This window comes from Castanea sativa, chromosome 1 (assembly GCF_040712315.1).
Source record: "Castanea sativa cultivar Marrone di Chiusa Pesio chromosome 1, ASM4071231v1".
Classification (NCBI taxonomy): Eukaryota; Viridiplantae; Streptophyta; class Magnoliopsida; order Fagales; family Fagaceae; genus Castanea; species Castanea sativa.
In genome coordinates, this window is record NC_134013.1 from 29,739,274 (window position 1) to 29,757,603 (window position 18,330).

The 18,330-nt window shown below is 36.6% G+C and overlaps 1 protein-coding gene and 1 long non-coding RNA gene across 2 annotated transcripts; one reads left to right on the forward strand and one right to left on the reverse strand.

Annotated features, from left to right (window-relative positions):
- The first annotated feature begins 1,042 nt into the window (after nt 1–1,042).
- LOC142638061 (uncharacterized) lies at nt 1,043–2,233 on the forward strand. Its single transcript, XR_012844967.1, has 3 exons — nt 1,043–1,165; nt 1,234–1,679; nt 1,757–2,233. It is a non-coding gene; the product is annotated as an uncharacterized LOC142638061 (long non-coding RNA).
- A 9,731-nt stretch (nt 2,234–11,964) lies between these two features.
- LOC142624555 (uncharacterized) lies at nt 11,965–16,719 on the reverse strand. The gene is made up of 5 exons (XM_075798163.1): nt 16,693–16,719; nt 15,244–15,562; nt 14,240–14,358; nt 12,704–12,835; nt 11,965–12,610 (listed from the first exon to the last, which is right to left on the reverse strand). Exons 1-5 carry the CDS (start codon nt 16,717–16,719, stop codon nt 12,512–12,514), a joined length of 696 nt encoding a protein of 231 aa, XP_075654278.1. The 3' UTR covers nt 11,965–12,511.
- Between the last annotated feature and the right edge of the window lie 1,611 nt (nt 16,720–18,330).

Here is an 18,330-nt window from a genome sequence, read left to right on the forward strand (position 1 = left end):
TGTCGTCCAGCGCCTTGTCTAGGAGTTTTCTTCCGTCCTTAATCATCCTCATTTAGAGCCAGGCATCCTCTTCTTCTTGCCTTTAGGTTTTTCTTTAGAGCTTTTTCAAAATGTATGAGATTATAGTGTCTTCTTCTAATGATAGTGATGAGAGGGAGATAGACGAGTATCACGACGAGAGTAGCTCTAGTGGTGGTAGTAGTAATAGCAGTAGTAGTAGGGGGAACACCACAAATGAGCAATACTTGTCTGGGGTTCCTAGAGTTGCCCTAGCAGTCCTCCAAGAAGAGATGAGGACGAGAATGGCCTCTAGGTCACTTGCTAGAACATCCACCAATGCCCCCTCGTCTAACTCATTAAGTGAAGATAGGACTTTATATTGTTGCGCTGTAGGAATCCTTTCTAGGACAGATGAGAAAAAACTTAATTTCCTTAGAAGTTGGTACCTGATCCCTGATGACCTTAACTCTCGTTTGGCCATCCGTGGTAAATGGTGTCGTAATCCTCATTTTGGGGTAGGTATATATAAGGCTTATCTTCTAGGAGAGCTTAGGTCGTCTCTTAATGGCTTTCTAGGGAAATACTCCATAGGTTAGGCATAGGCATTGATCAGCTCAACCCCAACGCATGGAGGCTTATCATATCCATGCAAGTTTTGTGGAGGGAAGTCTTTGTTGGGAACCGTTCTCTCACTGTGGACGAGTTCTTATATTGTTACAAACCCTCAGAAATCAGTCAATCCCTAGGCTTTTACTAGTTTTCTGCTAGGGGTTCAAACTGTAGGTTGGTCAAGTCCCTCCTCACGTCTGATAGGAGATGGAAGACGGAGTTTTTTTTCGTCTCTGTGTTCTGGGCAGGAAACCCTGTTGAGGTAGGCAGGGATCCATTTCTTCCCTACACTGGTGAGATGGGGAATCTTCGTCCAAAGAGTATGTTACTTTTCACTACTCGTTTTATTTCTTTTGTTATATGTAACTAACTCTTTGTTTTTTTACAGCTGTAAGATGACCTTCCTTGAGTAAGTTCTACCTTGATTGCGTCCAACAGGCACGCTTATTCACGAACAGGGCTTTCCATTCTTTGGTTACTTTACGTCGTCTAGCTACTTGGAGGTTTGGACCTTAACCAATTGAGGCACTTGCCCACGAGCTTACCATGCACAGATGTGAGTTGCCTACATTGCGTCCTAATTGTTTACTTTACCTAAACTCTAACACATTTTTCTTCTTGTAGGAATGACAACCATGAAGGAGAATAAGAGGAAGGATTTGGTTGATGAGGAAGCCATGCAAGAGGAAGAAGTCCATTCCCAACCTCGTCCATCTAGTTTAGAGAAAATGAAGACTCTATCCAAGACGATAGATATGGGGAGTCTTCCTAGTCGTCAAGGCCATAAGGAAGCAAGGTCTTCCGAATCTAGGATCGTTAAGAATGGCTCTGTCGTTCCTCCTTCTCCTGTTAAACAACCACCCTCAGTTTAGATCCTTGACTTAGTTTTATCAAACCCTCTTGAAGCCACCCCATCCAAACCTTCCAGTGGCAGTCCCATGACTCTTCTCAGGAGTAAAGGCCTTGCTTGGGAGAGGTTTCAACAAGCTATGTCTGAGGAGGATGTTGTCATATGCTATGACATGTCTGTGAAAGAATTTGAGCGTTCTACAGTTCATAATCTCTTCTAGGTACTTTTTCTTGTCCTTAGTCATTCATAAATTAATATACTCGTCCACTTGTCTCACATCCATTTCTTCTTATACAGGCTATGACTAAGTTTATGGTAGCATTCACACAAGCTTGTGAATTGGACCAACAAAGGGTTAGGCTGGAGGCGAAGGTTCACGAGATAGAGAGAGAGTTTAGTCATCGAGCTGAAGTGAAGGCCAAGCTGGAGGACGAGGTAAAGGAGCTGAAGAATCTCGTCAAAGAGTTAAAAGCAAATGTCGTCAAGAAGGATACTCATCTTGATCATCTCCAAAAGAGAAGCGACGAGCTCTACACTTTTCTGGGAGAAACTAGAGAAGCAGCTATCAGGGAGTTCAAAGTGTCCAGCGAGTTCACTGAACTTTTGGATAGAAACTATGTTGTTGGGTTTAAGGACTTCAGTATGGACACCCTTGAACACTTCCCTGGAGTGGATTTCAGCCCCATCAAGCTTCACGTCGCTACTGAGAGTTCTCTTCTCTAGATGAGTTTTGAAGATATAAACGTTGAAAACGATGCCTCCACATAACCTGCCAAGGACGATCCAAAGTCTGGGGATAATGCCCCCAGTGGTTTGTAAAAGAATTTGTAATCGTCTTCATTCACTTTCCTTGTTTTTCTTCTTCTTTTTCTTTGTTTTTAATTTTTTTTAAAGGATCCGTTGTTTTGGACCATTTAGATTTATATAAGTACATTAGCTCCTCCAAGTTTTAAGGACGGGCATTTATACAATTGCCTTTTTTAGGTTTGACACATTTAAGGGTTTTGGGCGATAATCGTCTACCCTCTTATTTATGAACATATTTCTATCCATGTTTGAACGTTCATTTTCATTTTTATTGCCAATTTTAATTCCAAGTGTCCTTCATCCATAATTAGGACTTTATTTTGGAATAGATGAATATTTTCCTCGTCTTTAGACTAATTCTTGGAATTTTGCTTGGCTATTTTTCTTTTCTTCCATAGCTTGGATTGCCCAGTGGATTGGATGTGTTGTCCATATAAAGTGTATTGCATGCATGCTTTTCTTCGCCCTTTATTTTTGGATGAGTGTACTAGGAAGTGTTTGTTCTTTCCCTTTGTACTTAACGTTATTGCCTTAGGTTTTATGGCAATTTTCCTTTTCCTCGTCCAAGGAAGACTTATGAAGATACATCTCTGCGTCCAGAGATTTTAAACGTCTTTAATTTCATATGGACATTAATTTCATAGAATCATCAACACTTAAAATCGTACATAACATCGTACATAAACATCAGAAAACTTAGTACGTAGCCTCGTCCCGAGGACATCATCCATGCTAGTACTTAGTCCTTTTTTAGGAAATTCAAATTGCTTTATATACAAAAGGACTTTGTTCATGACATCGTCCATAGTACACGCTAGTAGCTAGTGATTTTTAGGGAATTCAAATGCTAGAAAACATAAGATACTGTTGAAAAACATAAATGCTGAAAGATAACATAAATAAATTACTAGTGATTACTAATATTCTTTAATCTCATCTATGCTGACCTTCCTAATGAGTTATCTTCACTGGTAGTACTTCCTCAAGTGCTCCACATTCCATGGGTGCTCCAGTTTTCGTCCATTCAAGGCTTCTAAGTAATACGAACCTCGCCTTTTGGAATTGATAAATCTATATGGTCCTTTCTAGTTAGGTCCCAACTTTCCATGAGCGAGGTCCTTAGTAGCCAGGGACACCCATTTTAAGACAAGATCTCCAATGTTGAACTACCTTGGCTTCACCAATGCGATATGGTGCTTGGTCATTAGATTCTTGTAACTCGCCACCCTTTATTCTGCATCCATCCTCACCTCGTAAATGAAGTCAAGGTTTAGATGAAGATATTTCTCATTCTCCTCATTGTTATAGTGAACCATCCTATAACTAGTTAGACCAACCTCTGCGGGTATCACTACATCACTTTCGTATGCTAACTTAAAAGGAGTTTCTCTAGTTGGAATTCTTATTATCGTCCTATATACCTAAAGGATACTGGGTAATTCATCCAGCCATATCCCTTTTGCCCCTTCAAGCCGAGTCTTAATAATCTTCAGTAAGGATTGGTTTGCAACTTCAGCTTGTCCGTTAGCCTGTGGGTAGGAGGGTGAGGAGTAGTGATTCTTGATCCCTAACTACTCACAAAACTCTCTGAATGATGTATTGTCAAAGTGGCATCTGTTGTCTGAGACGAGCACCCTAAGAATTTCGAAGCAGCAGATAATGTTTTTCCAGACAAAGCTTCTGACGTTCCGCTCGATATTTGCCAATGGTTCTGCTTCCACCCATTTAGAAAAATAGTCAATCCCTACCACCAAAAACTTCATTTGCCTTGTTCCCATGGAAAAGGGACCAAGGATGTCAAGTCCTCGTTGAGCAAAGGGCCAATAGGCCACCATTGAGGTGAGGTATTCTGATGGTCGTCTAGGCACATTGCTATAGCGTTGACACTTGTCACACACTTTGACATAGGTTTTGGCATTTGCTTGCATGGACGGCCAATAGTATCCGATGCGAACTATCTTATGAACGAGGGACCCGACCCCCAAGTGGTTTCCACAGGCTCCTTCATGGGCATTTCTCAGGACGTAATGAAACTCTTCCGGAGTCAAGCATCTTAAATAGGGTTGGGAAAAACCCCTCTTGTACAACACATTTTCCATAAGGACGAACCTCGTTGCCCTCACCCTGAGCTTCCTTGTTTCTTCCTTATCCTTTAAGAGGAGCCCGTCTTTAAGACAATACATGATTAGAGTGGTCCACTTGGCTACTCCGTCTATCTGATGTAATTGTAGAATGTCAAAACTTGGGATGTACTGGACTTTAATTTGACCACTCACCATCTCATCTGTAGATGTTGTCTTAGCTAGGATGTCTACTTCCACATTATCCTTCCTTGGTATCTATTGAAATTGAGTTGTTGTTAAGCTTTTGATGCATTGCTTAACTTTACCTAAGTACTTCTTCATCTGCTCTTCCTTGGCTTCGTATTTTCTATTCACTTGGCCTATCACCAACTGTAAGTCTCCTTGGACGAGGACTGAATTTGTTCCAAGTGATCTAGCTAACTCTCAGCCCTGAAGCAAGGCTTCATATTCAACTTCATTATTGGTTATCTGGAACTGTAGACGGATTGCATACTCTAGATGATCCCCTTCTGGTGAGCACAAAACTATCCCAATTCCTTATGCATGCTGTGTGGACAAACCATCCATACGGATGACCCACTACTTTGCCCCTAGTCTTCATTTTGCTAACTACTAGTAGGAGTGAATTCGACAATGAAGTCCGTTAGGACTTGTGCTTTTATTGCTTCTCTTGGTTTGTTTTGCACGTCAAACTCACTAAGTTTTACTGCCTACTGGATTAGTCATCCAGCGACCTCTAACTTGTTCATGGCCTTCTTTAGCAGATGATTTGTTGGGATGTTGATTAAATGTGCTTGAAAATAAGGTCTGAGCTTCCTTACTGCTGTCACTAATGAAAATGCAAGCTTTTCCATGGGCGGATATTGTCCTTTAGCTCCCCTTAAAGCTTTACTGGTGTAGTAAATGGGCTTTTGTACATTTCCTTCTTCCCTGATCAAGGCCAAACTCACTGTATGAAGGGACACCACTAGGTAGAGATATAACTCTTCTCCTGGTTTGGACGAGCTTAGCAGTGGAGTTGAAGCAAGATAAGCCTTCAAGTCTTCAAATGCTCGTTGGCACTCGTCCGTTCATTCAAATGCTTTCCTTAGTACTTTAAAAAATGGTAAATACTTGTCAGTAGCTTTTGAAACAAACTTGTTAAGGGTAGCTACTCGTCTAGTAAGGCTCTGGACGTCCTTGACATTCTTCGGGGGCTTCATGTTCAAGATCGCTTGGATTTTATCAGGATTTGCTTCAATCCCTCTCCGTGAAACCATAGAACCAAGGAATTTCCCTAATGCAGCTCCAAAGACACATTTGCTTGGGTTCAGCTCCATCTTATATCGCCTAAGCGTATCAAAAGTTTCTTGAAGGTCGTCCAAATGATCTGTCTCCCTCGCGCTCTTGACCAACATGTCGTCCACGTACACTTCAACGTTTTGCCCAATTTGTGGACGAAATTTGTGATTAACCAGTCTTTGATAGGTAGCTACTGCACTTTTTAGACCAAAAGACATTACTTTGTAACAAAACAAACCTTGGCTTATAATGAAGGATATTTTCTCCTGATCTACCCTGTCCATCTTAATCTGGTTGTATCCTGAGAATGCATCCATGAAACTCATCAGTTGATGTCCAGCTCTTGAGTCCACTAGCTGGTTAATGCGTGGAAGAGAATAGCTATCTTTGGAGCGCACCTTGTTTAAATCTGTGAAACCTACGCACATCCTCTATTTGCCATTAACCTTTTTGACCATCACTACATTAGCTAACCAATTAAGGTAGTAAACTTTGTGGATAAACTCTGCGGTGACTAACTTGTGAACTTCTTCTTTGATAGCATTATCTCATTATGGGGCAAACACTCTCTTCTTTTGGCAGACGGGCTTGTAAGACGATGAGTAATCACACTTGGGTCAATCTCAGGCATGTCTTCATGGCTCCAAACAAAAACATCTGTGCTCTTTTTTAGGAATCCAACGAGATCCTGCTTCGTCTTCTCCCCTATACTCGTCCCAATCTTAGTAAACTTCTCCGGGTTGGACTCGTCTAATGGTACATCTTCCAATACCTTAATTGGCTCAGCCAATGTTCTTCTTTCTTCAATGTTCATTGTCTGCATCTGCTTTTTTATAGCCAACATTGCTAAGTAACATTTTTTAGTAGGTAATTGATCTCCTTGTACTTTTCCAATGTCATACTCCGTTGGGAACTTGACAGACAATTGATAGGTGGACATTGCAACCCTCCACCTATTCAAAGTTGGTCATCCAATAATGGCATTATACAAGGACGAACAGTCTAAAACAAGGATCTTCACTTCCTTATTGATTTGCTGTTATGAGAGACCGCGCCCCCGGCCCATTTTTTTGGATGTTGGGCTAAACCCACATGAATGGGTGGAGTGGTGTTATTGCCTCTCAAAATTGAGGTTTGACTGATTATATTTACCCCTTTAGATTAAGGGTTTTACAATGGAGTCATCACTTATTTAATTGTTGGAAAAAAATAAGAAAACCAAAATTGAAAAATTATTCATTTTATTAATTTGAAATTGAATTTACATTGATCATAGGAAAATACATGGTTTTGGTCCTAGATACAATCTAAGATAAAGCACATGACTTTGTTTCCTAGTTACAATCTAAAAATTGAAAATTAAATAAATAAGCATTCGAGGCTATGTTATAAGGTGGGACGGTGTTAGGCACCCATCTTGCCCGGTGAAACCGGTCTTTTAGACTATGGTGGCCAACATTCATATCATATCATCCAATATGTCAATCAATTTGCATGTTGAATTTAATGTGTGTGCGTGTGATAAACCCTAATTCAATTTATTAAGCATTGCATTTTGATTAAAAAATAAGTTCTAGTGAATGTGCGTGGATGGTGATATCCTAGATTTAAGGATTTGAAAGAATGGTGAAACAAACATCTTTTTCATATTTTTGATATGGATTTGAGATCAAAGCTAGTATTATGTATGAACATGCGATGAACAACTAAGAACATATGAAGAACACATAAGAACATTTAAGAACATCCAAACATATTCAAGGGAATTTAAATAATTACTATCATACTTTAATCTTAAATTCTCATCATGGCAACACAAAAAACAAGTTAGGGAAATAGATTATACCTTCATGCAAGATCCATACGATGGACGAGGAGACTTCTAGTAGAGATCCTAAGGGTGGAGGAAAAGAAGAGTTAGGAGAGGGAGAGTCAGTCTCACTCAATATCTTAAGATTCAGGAAGACCAAGATATGACAAGACTACTCTACTTCACTGGAACTCAAGAGAGGAGTTTTTGTGTGTGTCTTGGAATGGAGGAGAGTGGGGGATTTATATTGTAGTGGTGGAGAAAATATGAATGAAATGTCATTTATTGAGGGTTGACAAAGAATCATGAACCTAGACCTTATTTTAGCCTTTGGGGATAAGTGCATTAAATTTAGAGATTGGTGAGAGTGAGGAGCAAGCAAAATTCGGTTTTCCCGTGACTACTGTAACAGCCTGTAGAGCCAAATTCAAAAAATCATATTTTACTCAATTCTGATCGGAGTTGTCTTGTTCTTGTGTTCAAATTGAAGCCTCGGGTGTCTAATTTTTGGAAATATTAACCTTATTCATAGATTCAAAATATTTTGAGAGCTATCAACGAAATGGTGAGTAGAGGTCATTTGTAGAAAATAATTTCAGCACAATTAACATTAATAAGTCCCAAATTAGTTTCCAATTAACATTAATAGGCTCCAATCACTCCCATTCCAGACTTAATTAATTCCAAATTTACCCTAATTAAAAGATAATTGTACAAATTAATCATTGAATAATTAATGTTTGACTATCTAATTGTTTAAGTGTGTGCAACCTTATCATAAAATGTCATCCTAGCCAATCAAATTACGACACGTCATTAATCTCAAATTGATTATAATTATAACCAATTGAAATCAATTGTTTATAATCACATATAGTCGAACTTAATTTGTGATAGTGCATCTCGACCATTAAAACTTGATTTGATGATAACTTTCAATCTGATGGTTCGATTAGGGCTTATGACCAGTTAATTTAATCGTTACAACATCAGGATCATTTTGGTGAAATGAGATTAAGGATCTACTGACCAAAATCAAGATGTATATTTCCAAGGTGAAAGTACCCTTTTATTCTTAATGTGAGGTTAAATGCAGGTTGCGAAATGGGGTGTCAACAGTTGTAGGTAAGAGCCAACCATGACTAGCAAGGAGATGGTGCCTACTAGAAGAACCTTTATTCCTCTAAACTCGATCAATGACACATTCACTAGATGAAGTAATTCCTTATTAATCCTCATTTGCTGGAAGACTGAATAGTAGAGGATGTTTGCTGAACTTCCATTGTCTATTAACACCCTTCTAGTTGTATAATTTGCAATCGCTAAAGTAATGACAATCGCATTGTCATGAGGATGGTGCAGTCATCTTACATCTTCGCCCATGAAAATAATGGTCGGCTCATCTTCTCTGATCATCCTTGGTGGTCGTCCAGATATTTGAACATTCTGGACTTCTTGCAGGTAGATCTTCCTGGCTTTGGACGAGCTTCCTATTAATGTACTCCCTACAATGATCCTTATTTCTCCAAGCGGTTGACATGCTGGTTCTTTTGCTTTGCCCTTCATTGGCTGTCTCTCGTCCTTATGGTCTCGCCCAAGAAATTTTTTTAATGAGAGCTTCAATCTGCTACTTCAAGTAATAACATTCGTCCGTATCATTTCCATGGTCACAGTAAAAACGACAGTACTTGCTTTTGTTCCGCTTGCTAGGATCTTCTTTCATCCTCTCGGGCCATTTCAAGGATGGATTGTCTTTGATCAGCATCAACACTTAGTCAAGCGGAGTATTTAAGGGAGTGTAGTTAGAGCATCGTCTCGAGGACGACCCTGCTTTCTTGCTGTCGCAATCCCTTTTCTCCCCTACTTTGGCTTTCTTTGGACAAGGACCTTGCTCTAGATGGTGTATATAACCATTTTTCAGTCGTTCACTTTTCTTCTTTTTCTTGGCAATAATCGCGTCTTCTACGTTCATGAAACTTTGGGCTAAATGTATCAACTCAGCCATCATCTGTGGCTCCTAGTCATACAGTTTATGGATGAACAAGTCTGAACTGACTCCATTCTAGAAAGCTGCTAAAAGGATCTTGTCATCCATCTCATTTACCAATAGGGCTTCTTTGTTAAAACGAGTAATAAAGTTACGCAAACTTTCATTTTCTCATTGTTCCATGTTTAACAAGCTAGATGAGGATCGCTTCTACCTTTGTCCCCCAACAAAGTTGTTGACAAACAACTTACTTAACTCCTGGAACGAGGTTATGGTGTTTGGTGGTAGTTCACCAAACCATACTTTGGCTAGACCTTTCAACATGGTAGGAAAGGGTCTGCCAGTCGCTCAATCTGCCCAGGTAGCCCAGCCTAGCTTCGTTGCTCCAGCCTTCACAATTCACAGGTATTTAATCTATCCTTTCCTTCAGAACCTAATAAAATGTATATAATACTTGTGAACTGTGAATCTCAGAATCTGTGCTTGTGGATTGTTTGTGTTTTTACTGATGAGTGATGAACTGATGTTGGTGATTGTGAATTGAATTTGTGATTCTGTGCTGCTGCTGCTGCTTGTGGTGTTTTTTTTTGGCTTTTTGTGTTTGTGACTCTCTATCACTCTGTGTTTGTGACTCTTTCTCTTGTATTATATAGATAAGAGAGATAGAGAGAGAGTAGAGTTTATAGAGATTACTTAGATTAGAGAATATTTGTTTGACTGTTTGTTTGTTCTTTGTTGACTGGTAGTTGGGCATAATAGGAACAAGTGACAGGGAAAAAAAAAGAGTAAAGCTAAGAAAAGTTTTTGTTAGTAGTGCTAAATAAATTTATAGTGTCATAATGTCAGTAGTGGGATTGGGTTAGTGGGTCAATGTCAGAAAGATGGAGACAACACAAAGACAGAGATAAAATTGATAAATAAAGGCAGACCAAAGACATAAAGAAAAAAACAAATCATATAATATAGAAAATTGTCAAATAAATTTAAGAAAATAACAGTGATTTACTTGCGCCTATTGTTAACTCATAATGCTAAATTAGATAAATTTATAAATTGAAAAGAAGTGAGAAATACTAAATTTATAATTAAATGTATCATGCATATTACCTAGATTCTAGTATTTGTCTTTAGTTAGTAACAACAACCGTTTGTGCGATAATATATATGATTCTTATTTTATTTGTAGATCATGAAAAAATCAACCGTTTGAGTATAATGTAGTCCAAGATCCAGAGTTCAAAAAATTGAAAAGTTTATCTAAGTTGTGTCAATGGTTAGTGAGAACTAGAAATTCAGAACACTACAAACTTGTTTATAGAATTGTGAGACTTGTGCTTACTCTTCTAGTTTCTACTAGTACTACAGAGCAAGTATTTTCAGCTATGAAAGTTGTCAAAACTAACATTCGAAACAAAATGGAAAATGATTTTTTGACAGACTCTTTGATGTTATACATTGAAAATGATATAGTTTTGACATTTAGTTTGGATTCAGTTGTAGATGATTTTGAAGATTTGAAAGAGCGTCGAGTTCCCTTTTCATAGATGATTGTATTAAGAAACAATAGTGTTTCGTGTCTTTTGTTTTTGTTGGTAGATGATTGTATCTTAATATATTAAGAAACAATGATTTTTGGGTACTTGTTTTGGTTGATAGCTTATTTATCCTATATGGATGCGTATTTGAATTTTTTTGTTCGCTTATCTCCACTTCCCCCCCCCCCAAACTTGAAATCCTGGGTCTATCCCTACCGAGAAGAATATGATATTTACCTCCATTCATCAATATATTGGTGGCTATGATTGGGTCAAACTCTCTCAACAATCTTGGCTCCAACAAACCTCTAAAAGGATTCAGGTACTAAACTCAAGCTATATTTCGATTCTCTCTTTTTCCAAGGGTTTCATAATTGGACATTGAACCCATTTCATATGATGGGGGTTGCTAGTGTATTGGGCGATACCCTTCTATCACTACAAAAAAACTGGCCTACAGCGGCGGGCCAAAACCGCCGCTAAAGCCCCAAAAACCGCCGCTATAGGTCCATTTCACCTATTGCGGCGGGGGCTATTGCGGCGGTTCTACCCGCCAGGCTTGTCGCGACGCAATATCTCTATTGCGGCGGTACAAAAACCCGCCGCTGTAGATACGCTTTTTAGCGGCGGTTTTAGTCTATTGCGGCGGGCATAAAACCGCCGCTATACAACGTTCAAATTCGTTTCAGATGACTTTTAGCGGCGGGTCGTACCCGCCGCTATTGTGTTCACCTTTAGCGGCGGTCAAAAACCGCCGCAATAGGTCCACATTTTATCCATTAAACGTGGACCTATAGCGGCGCTTTTTGACCGCCGCTATAGGTTTGAACCTATAGCGGCGGGCTATAAGCGCCGCTATAGGTCCACGTTTAATAGATAAAATGTGGACCTATTGCGGCGCTTTTTGACCGCCGCTATAGGTTTTTTTTTTTTTTTTTTTTCAATGCGCTTTGCATCAAACCCATTACAAAGAACCTGTTTTGCATCAAATACATTGTTCAAACCTGTTACAAAGAACCTATAATAGTTTTAGCTCTACTATCACAATACCACAAATATATATATATATATATATATATATCTACAAAAAAAAATTACTACAAATTATCACTAGAGAGTAGAGAGAGAAACAATAAGTCTACTTGCACAATAAAGTCCACAACTTTTTTCACAACAGTTGAGTTTGCAAGTTGTAATGTACAAATCATAATTTGCCACCTCAACCAGTTGTGAATTTGGTTGTCTCTAGCTTTACTCGGAGCAAACTCAAGCCATATAATTATGCATGACAATAGTTGTCAATTTAAACACCATAAAAACAATAACCCAAGTAATGTTTTCAGTTGAACCAAATGGAGGGTATACAACAACACAAATACATAATATTACACAATTGGAGTAAACCCAATTAAACATAATGATTCTCAACCAAACACCATAAAAACAAAGACCCAGACAATAAATGTTTCAACTGAGCCAATTTTTACAAATTGGGTGCCAACCCAATAGCCAAAAACACAAACACGCACACAGAGTAACAAAGAGTATCTAGTAAAAGACACACACCATTGCAGTACTAAGACAATTGAGAACCAAAGGCCTATTCAAAATTGCTGTTCTAGACCAAGCTTTGCCCTCAACCAATACCTGCAGAGAGAGACAGAGAGAGAAAGAGAGTTAGCGTGTGGGGGTTAAAGAAAGAGAATAGACAAAAGGGTATTCTTGAAAGTTGAAACTGACTTGGTTGTCAAGTTCATCGGTAATAGTAGTGTCCAAAAGAGAACAGAGAGCTCTTGTGTGGTATTGGTTGAGGAAACAAAGACTGTGAATGCGAAGATTGTTGCGCCTCAGCAACAAGGCAGCCTTAAACCTCTGCATCATTTAGCCCACCCACTCTTTCAAATTCTGCCCCAACACAACTCAAGCTCTCTACTCTCTAGTGATAAATTGATAATAAAAAATTCTGAGGAAAAAAAGAATAAGCATCTTGCAGCTTAAAATTGACCCAGACTAATAACTATACCTTCTAAACAAAACCTTGCAGACTAGTTGCTGAAATGAATATAAATAGATCAAATTCGAGCAATTATAAAGTTACAAAGTACCTCAAATCTTTAAATCCAGCAAGTTCCATCCTTTTGTATATATTGCTTGGTAATTTAATCATATATAGTCAAAGGGACATAAACGCAACAAGGGGGTATAATGAAAGTACATAAGAAGAATGCAAGAGAGAAACAAACTCTTTATTGCTATAGACTATTTTTTATTGAAATTTTCCAGCCTTGAAATCAGACTAATTTCAAGAATAACCACTTACGAATAAAGTTTGTATTTTTCGTGGCCCTTTAATTTCTCCATCACATGCTTTACTAGATTGTCTTGAGAGTAGCTTTTCCTTTATTACCATCCATAGGGTGAAAGAATGTTGCGAGAATTGCTAAGGAAAACCAATAGATATCCATGTAATTCACCATAGGTTTGTTACTGCTAACAGAATTCAATGTATCACTAGAGTTATAAACTGCACTTGGAGAAGAAAGTTGAGTAATAGTCATTTTTATTACTTGAGAAATCAGTTGTGGGAATACCCCTACCATTTTTGAATCCTCTAGTCTCATTCTTTGTCACTTCCAGCAATTAGAGTAAAATTTAGATACAATAATTTAGATGCAGTGTATTAAGTTCTCTAATTAAATTCAAACACTTGAATGCATTGTCCAATAAAACAAAATTAGTGTTTCTTTTTTAAGGATAGTTAAATTTAATGCAATCATAGAATTCAACGTTGCAAAAAAGGGAAAATAGTCAAGTGGGGAATGCGTGTTGGGTTGGTTTTTTTTTTTTTTTACTCCATTGTTAATTTGGTACACGTACAACTTCTACAAACTTCTACAAAAGGTCTTGACCAAACCTTAGAAAATTATTGTAATTTTTAAAGACCAAAAGGACTTTATCAAAGGAAAAGACCATAAGGACTTTTAATTTTTTTATATTTAAAAAAAAAACAAAACGACTTTTATTTTAAAAAATATACTCAGAATCATAGCAAAACGCGAAACTTATACAAATAAATTCAATAAACACAGTTCAAAAACTATACAGAACCTTCTCAATCACTTTTCTGCGTTACCCAACTCAAATGCATGTCTTTATGGATAGATTAGTGACAACAACAACAACAACAATGATAAATTTAGTCAAGCTTGAAGCACCAATCATTCAACTTTTGCTTGCACGTAATAAATTTCAAGACAGAAGATAGGGCTTCTGTACCTCTTTGCGATCACCAAACTTGGAAGAGCCTCTGTAATCCCTGTAACTTCCTCCAAAGCTCCGATTCTCTCTGTGACCGTGATAAATACCAGTGTTCGGCCTCGTCACTCTAACATTCCCTTTTCCGATTGTGAAATCCCCAAATTTCCAAAAACAAATTTACATAAAACATTACAATAGTATCCGTGTATCGTACGGGAAACTTACTAGTTATATATAAATATTGGAAGAAGAAATAAAATATCAGTAAAATTATGAAGTCAAATTAAACTCTGATTCAATAGCTGTGGAAATCATACAATTTTTTATAACATTTAAAAATAAATAAATAAACCCACTAATGACATACACCGAATTCGGATTGCAATGCACAAACCTTTACATCATAATCTAACCACCAACACCACCACAAATATAAATCTAAATAAATAGATAAAAACCAACACATTGTACACGTTATATGCAAATTGACACATAAGTAATTTGAATGAACTAATACGGCGTTGAATTGAAGAGCAACAAAACATGCCAGTCCTGTCAAAATCAATAATTTTATAAGTTCAATCTTCAAAATTCAAAGTCCAAATTGACATTCCCACAAAACGTCACAGCCAGATTTGTTCAAACCCCAATAAAGTACCTTATTACAATAATCAACACTTAAAATCATGTTCCATATGAACGTAGACCGAATTTTTTTGGTGGATACAATGAACGAGAGCAACAATAATACATAAAGAAAAAGAATTTTTAAAAAAAAACTAAGATTAATGAAAAGAAAATACTAAGTACGTTAGGATGAACCTGTGAAAGTTTTGATCACCTCCTTAACCTTAATTTGATGGCAAACTGAGATTGGTCTTTAAAATAACCAAAATTCACAATTGGGTTGAGTATTTTTCAGACTTTTTAATAACCAAAATTCTATTTTCTTGTTTTGCTTTCACTAGTTTCTCGGGAGCCAAACAGAGAAAAAAAAAATTCCAGCATAAAAACCAACGTACCTGTAATCAATGGCGGCGGGGCCTTGAGAATCTTGGACGAGATTCGACAGAAGGTTCTGGAAGCAAGAAGCTGATGAGCGGTCTTCTCGGAAAGAGTGAGAGGTCCCGAAGTTCCTAGAAGCAGAAAACGGAGTCGGTGCACTGGGATGGTTGGGCTAGGCTCGTCGGCGTCGGCTCTGGGCTCAGCTCGGCTCGTTGGCGGCTGGTGGTTGGTGGCTGGCGAGGTTCGACCTCTTCTGATTAAAGTCTCATTGAGAAAAAAAAAATGGTGAGGGCGACGACTCTGGTGGAAGAGAAAAGAATTTGGGGAAGGGGGCGGCTGGAAGAAAAGTAAAGAAATATTTATATGATGCTACTGCTAGGGTTTTAAAATCTGAAATAAGAGTTTTAAAATTTAAAATAAATTCTAACAAAGCCAAGCCTCGAACTAGTGACCAGTTGGGCAAAACACGTGTTGCACACCACTAAGCTAGTGATGCGAGTACACATTCAAGTTACATATAAAAATATATATAATAAATATATTTTACTATATTATAATAAATTATATATTTTTTTATTACTATTTAAACAAATATAATTAAAATATATAAATTATATCTATCTATATATATTAAGAGAATTCAAAAAGTTAGTTATTACTCTTTTTACCATCAAAAATACCCCTAAATTAATTAACCAACAACTTAAAAATGGAGTTAAAATAGTAAATTGACAAAAGATAGTTAGTTATTACTTTTTTATAGTAAAAAATACCCCCACCTAAAACTTAAAAATGAGGTTAAAATAGTAAATTGACAAAAATGATAAATTCCTACTTCTACGTTGAAATGTCTTCCTACTTTTAATAAATTCATACTTCTACTCAATAGCTTAAAAAACTCCCAACGTATTTATCTTCTCCACATTTTCTGAATAGAATTTCTCATAAAAAAGAAACGTGTACAATAAAACTTCCCCACTTTTCGTCTAAAAAAAAGAACTTCCCACTACTCACGTTTGAAAGAAAATAACTACCCCTCCAATACAATAAGGAAAAACTATCCCACGTTTAAAAAAAAAAGTGTCAGACTAAACTAATTGAAATGAGCGTGTCTTTGCCACTAGGAAACCAGGAACTTTCTTGAAATAATTTGTACAAATTAATATTTAATATATTTCGTGCCATTCTTAGATTTGAATTTAACTGTTGGATTTGAAGAGTGTAATGAAAGGTTCACTCTGGTAAATTATAGTCACAATTAGACGGCTGGATTTAGAGAAAGGAGCAGTCAAAGTTTAGTTAAAGTTGGTCAAGCCCGATCAAACTGAATAGATGGTCCCGATACCACTAGGCTTGGTGAAATTCATATTCAAATCTTGATCATTAGGATTGAAGAGTATGATGACATAATGGTGTTGGTAAAATTTGAGACTAATTGGATGGTCAGATTGAGAGAATATATATACCAATATAAGTACACAACACATGTCCATCACGTACCATTATTAGATTTGAAATCTAATTGTTGGATTTGAAGAGTGTAATGAAAGGTTCATTTTGGTAAATTATGGTCACAATCAAACGGTTAGATTTAGAAAAAGGCGCGGTCAATAACTTATTATTGAATGTTACACCAACCAATACCTTATTATTGAATTCTTATTTTGAAAATCCAACCGTTAGATTACATATTCTATATGTTTTTAACTGGCATGCCAATTTGCATGCCAATCAGATGTAATTTACCATTTGATTTCTAAACTCATCTTTTATACGTTATTTTAAACTACAAAAACTTGAATTTAAACAATTGATGATGACATTGCTATTAATCTTTGATCACCTTGAAATTTTTTAAGAATGAAAAATATATGAAGATAATGTAATCTAACGGCAGATTTGTCAAAATTCACATCGAATTAAGAAATATAGGGTTGGCTTCAAGTTACACTTGATGTAACTCTAAAAAATGTTACACCAACCAATAAGTTATTGTTGAATTCATATTTTGAAAATCCAACTGTTGGATCACATTTTCTATATGTCCTTAACATGCATGTAATTTTCATGCCAATCGGATGTAATTTACCATTTGATCTTTAAACTCATCTTTTATGCATTATTTTAAACTACAAAAACTTGAATTTAAACAATTGATTGATGTCTATTAATCTTTGATCACCTTGAAATTTTGTAAGAATGAAAAATATATGAAGATAATGTAATCTAACGGTAGATTTGTCAAAATTCACATCGAATTAAGAAATATAGGGTTAGGTTCAAGTTACACTTGATGTAACTCTAAAAACTGTTACACCAACCATTAACTTATTGTTGAATTCATATTTTGAAAGTCCAACCGTTGGATCACATTTTCTATATGTTATTAACATTCATGCCAATTTTCATGCCAATCGGATGTAATTTACCATTTGATCTTTAAACTCATCTTTTATGCGTTATTGTAAACTACAAAAACTTGAATTTAAACAATTGATTGATGACATGGCTATTAATCTTTGATCACCTTGAAGTTTTGTAAGCATGAAAAATATATGAAGATAATATAATCTAATGGTAGATTTGTCAAAATTCACATCGAATTAAGAAATATAGGGTTGGGTTCAAGTTACACTTGATGTAATTCTAAAAAATGTTACACCAACCAATAACTTATTGTTGAATTCATATTTTGAAAATCCAACCGTTGGATCACATTTTCTATATGTTCTTAACATGCATGCCAATTTTTATACCAATCGGATGTAATTTACCATTTGATCTTTAAACTCATCCTTTATGCGTTATTTTCAATTACAAAAACTTGAATTTAAACAATTGATTGATGACATGACTCTTAATCTTTGATCACCTTGAAATTTTTTAAGCATGAAAACTATATGAAGATAATATAATCTAACGGTAGATTTGTCAAAAATCACATTGAATTACGAAATATAGGGTTGGGTTCAAGTTACACTTGATGTAACTCTAAAAAATGTTACACCAACCAATAACTTATTGTTGAATTCATATTTTGAAAATCCAACCGTTGGATCACATTTTCTATATGTTCTTAACATGCATGCCAATTGTTATGCCAA

Excerpts from the sequence above, each read along its gene's own strand:
- LOC142624555 (XM_075798163.1), bottom strand. The coding sequence starts at position 16,719 with ATGGACATGTGTTGTGTACTTATATTG. Across the intron at positions 12,836-14,239 it reads AGTTTGGTGATCGCAAAGAG|AGGTTTAAGGCTGCCTTGTT; the intron begins GTACAGAAGCCC and ends TAAATGATGCAG. Across the intron at positions 12,611-12,703 it reads CCGATGAACTTGACAACCAA|GTATTGGTTGAGGGCAAAGC; the intron begins GTCAGTTTCAAC and ends CTCTCTCTGCAG.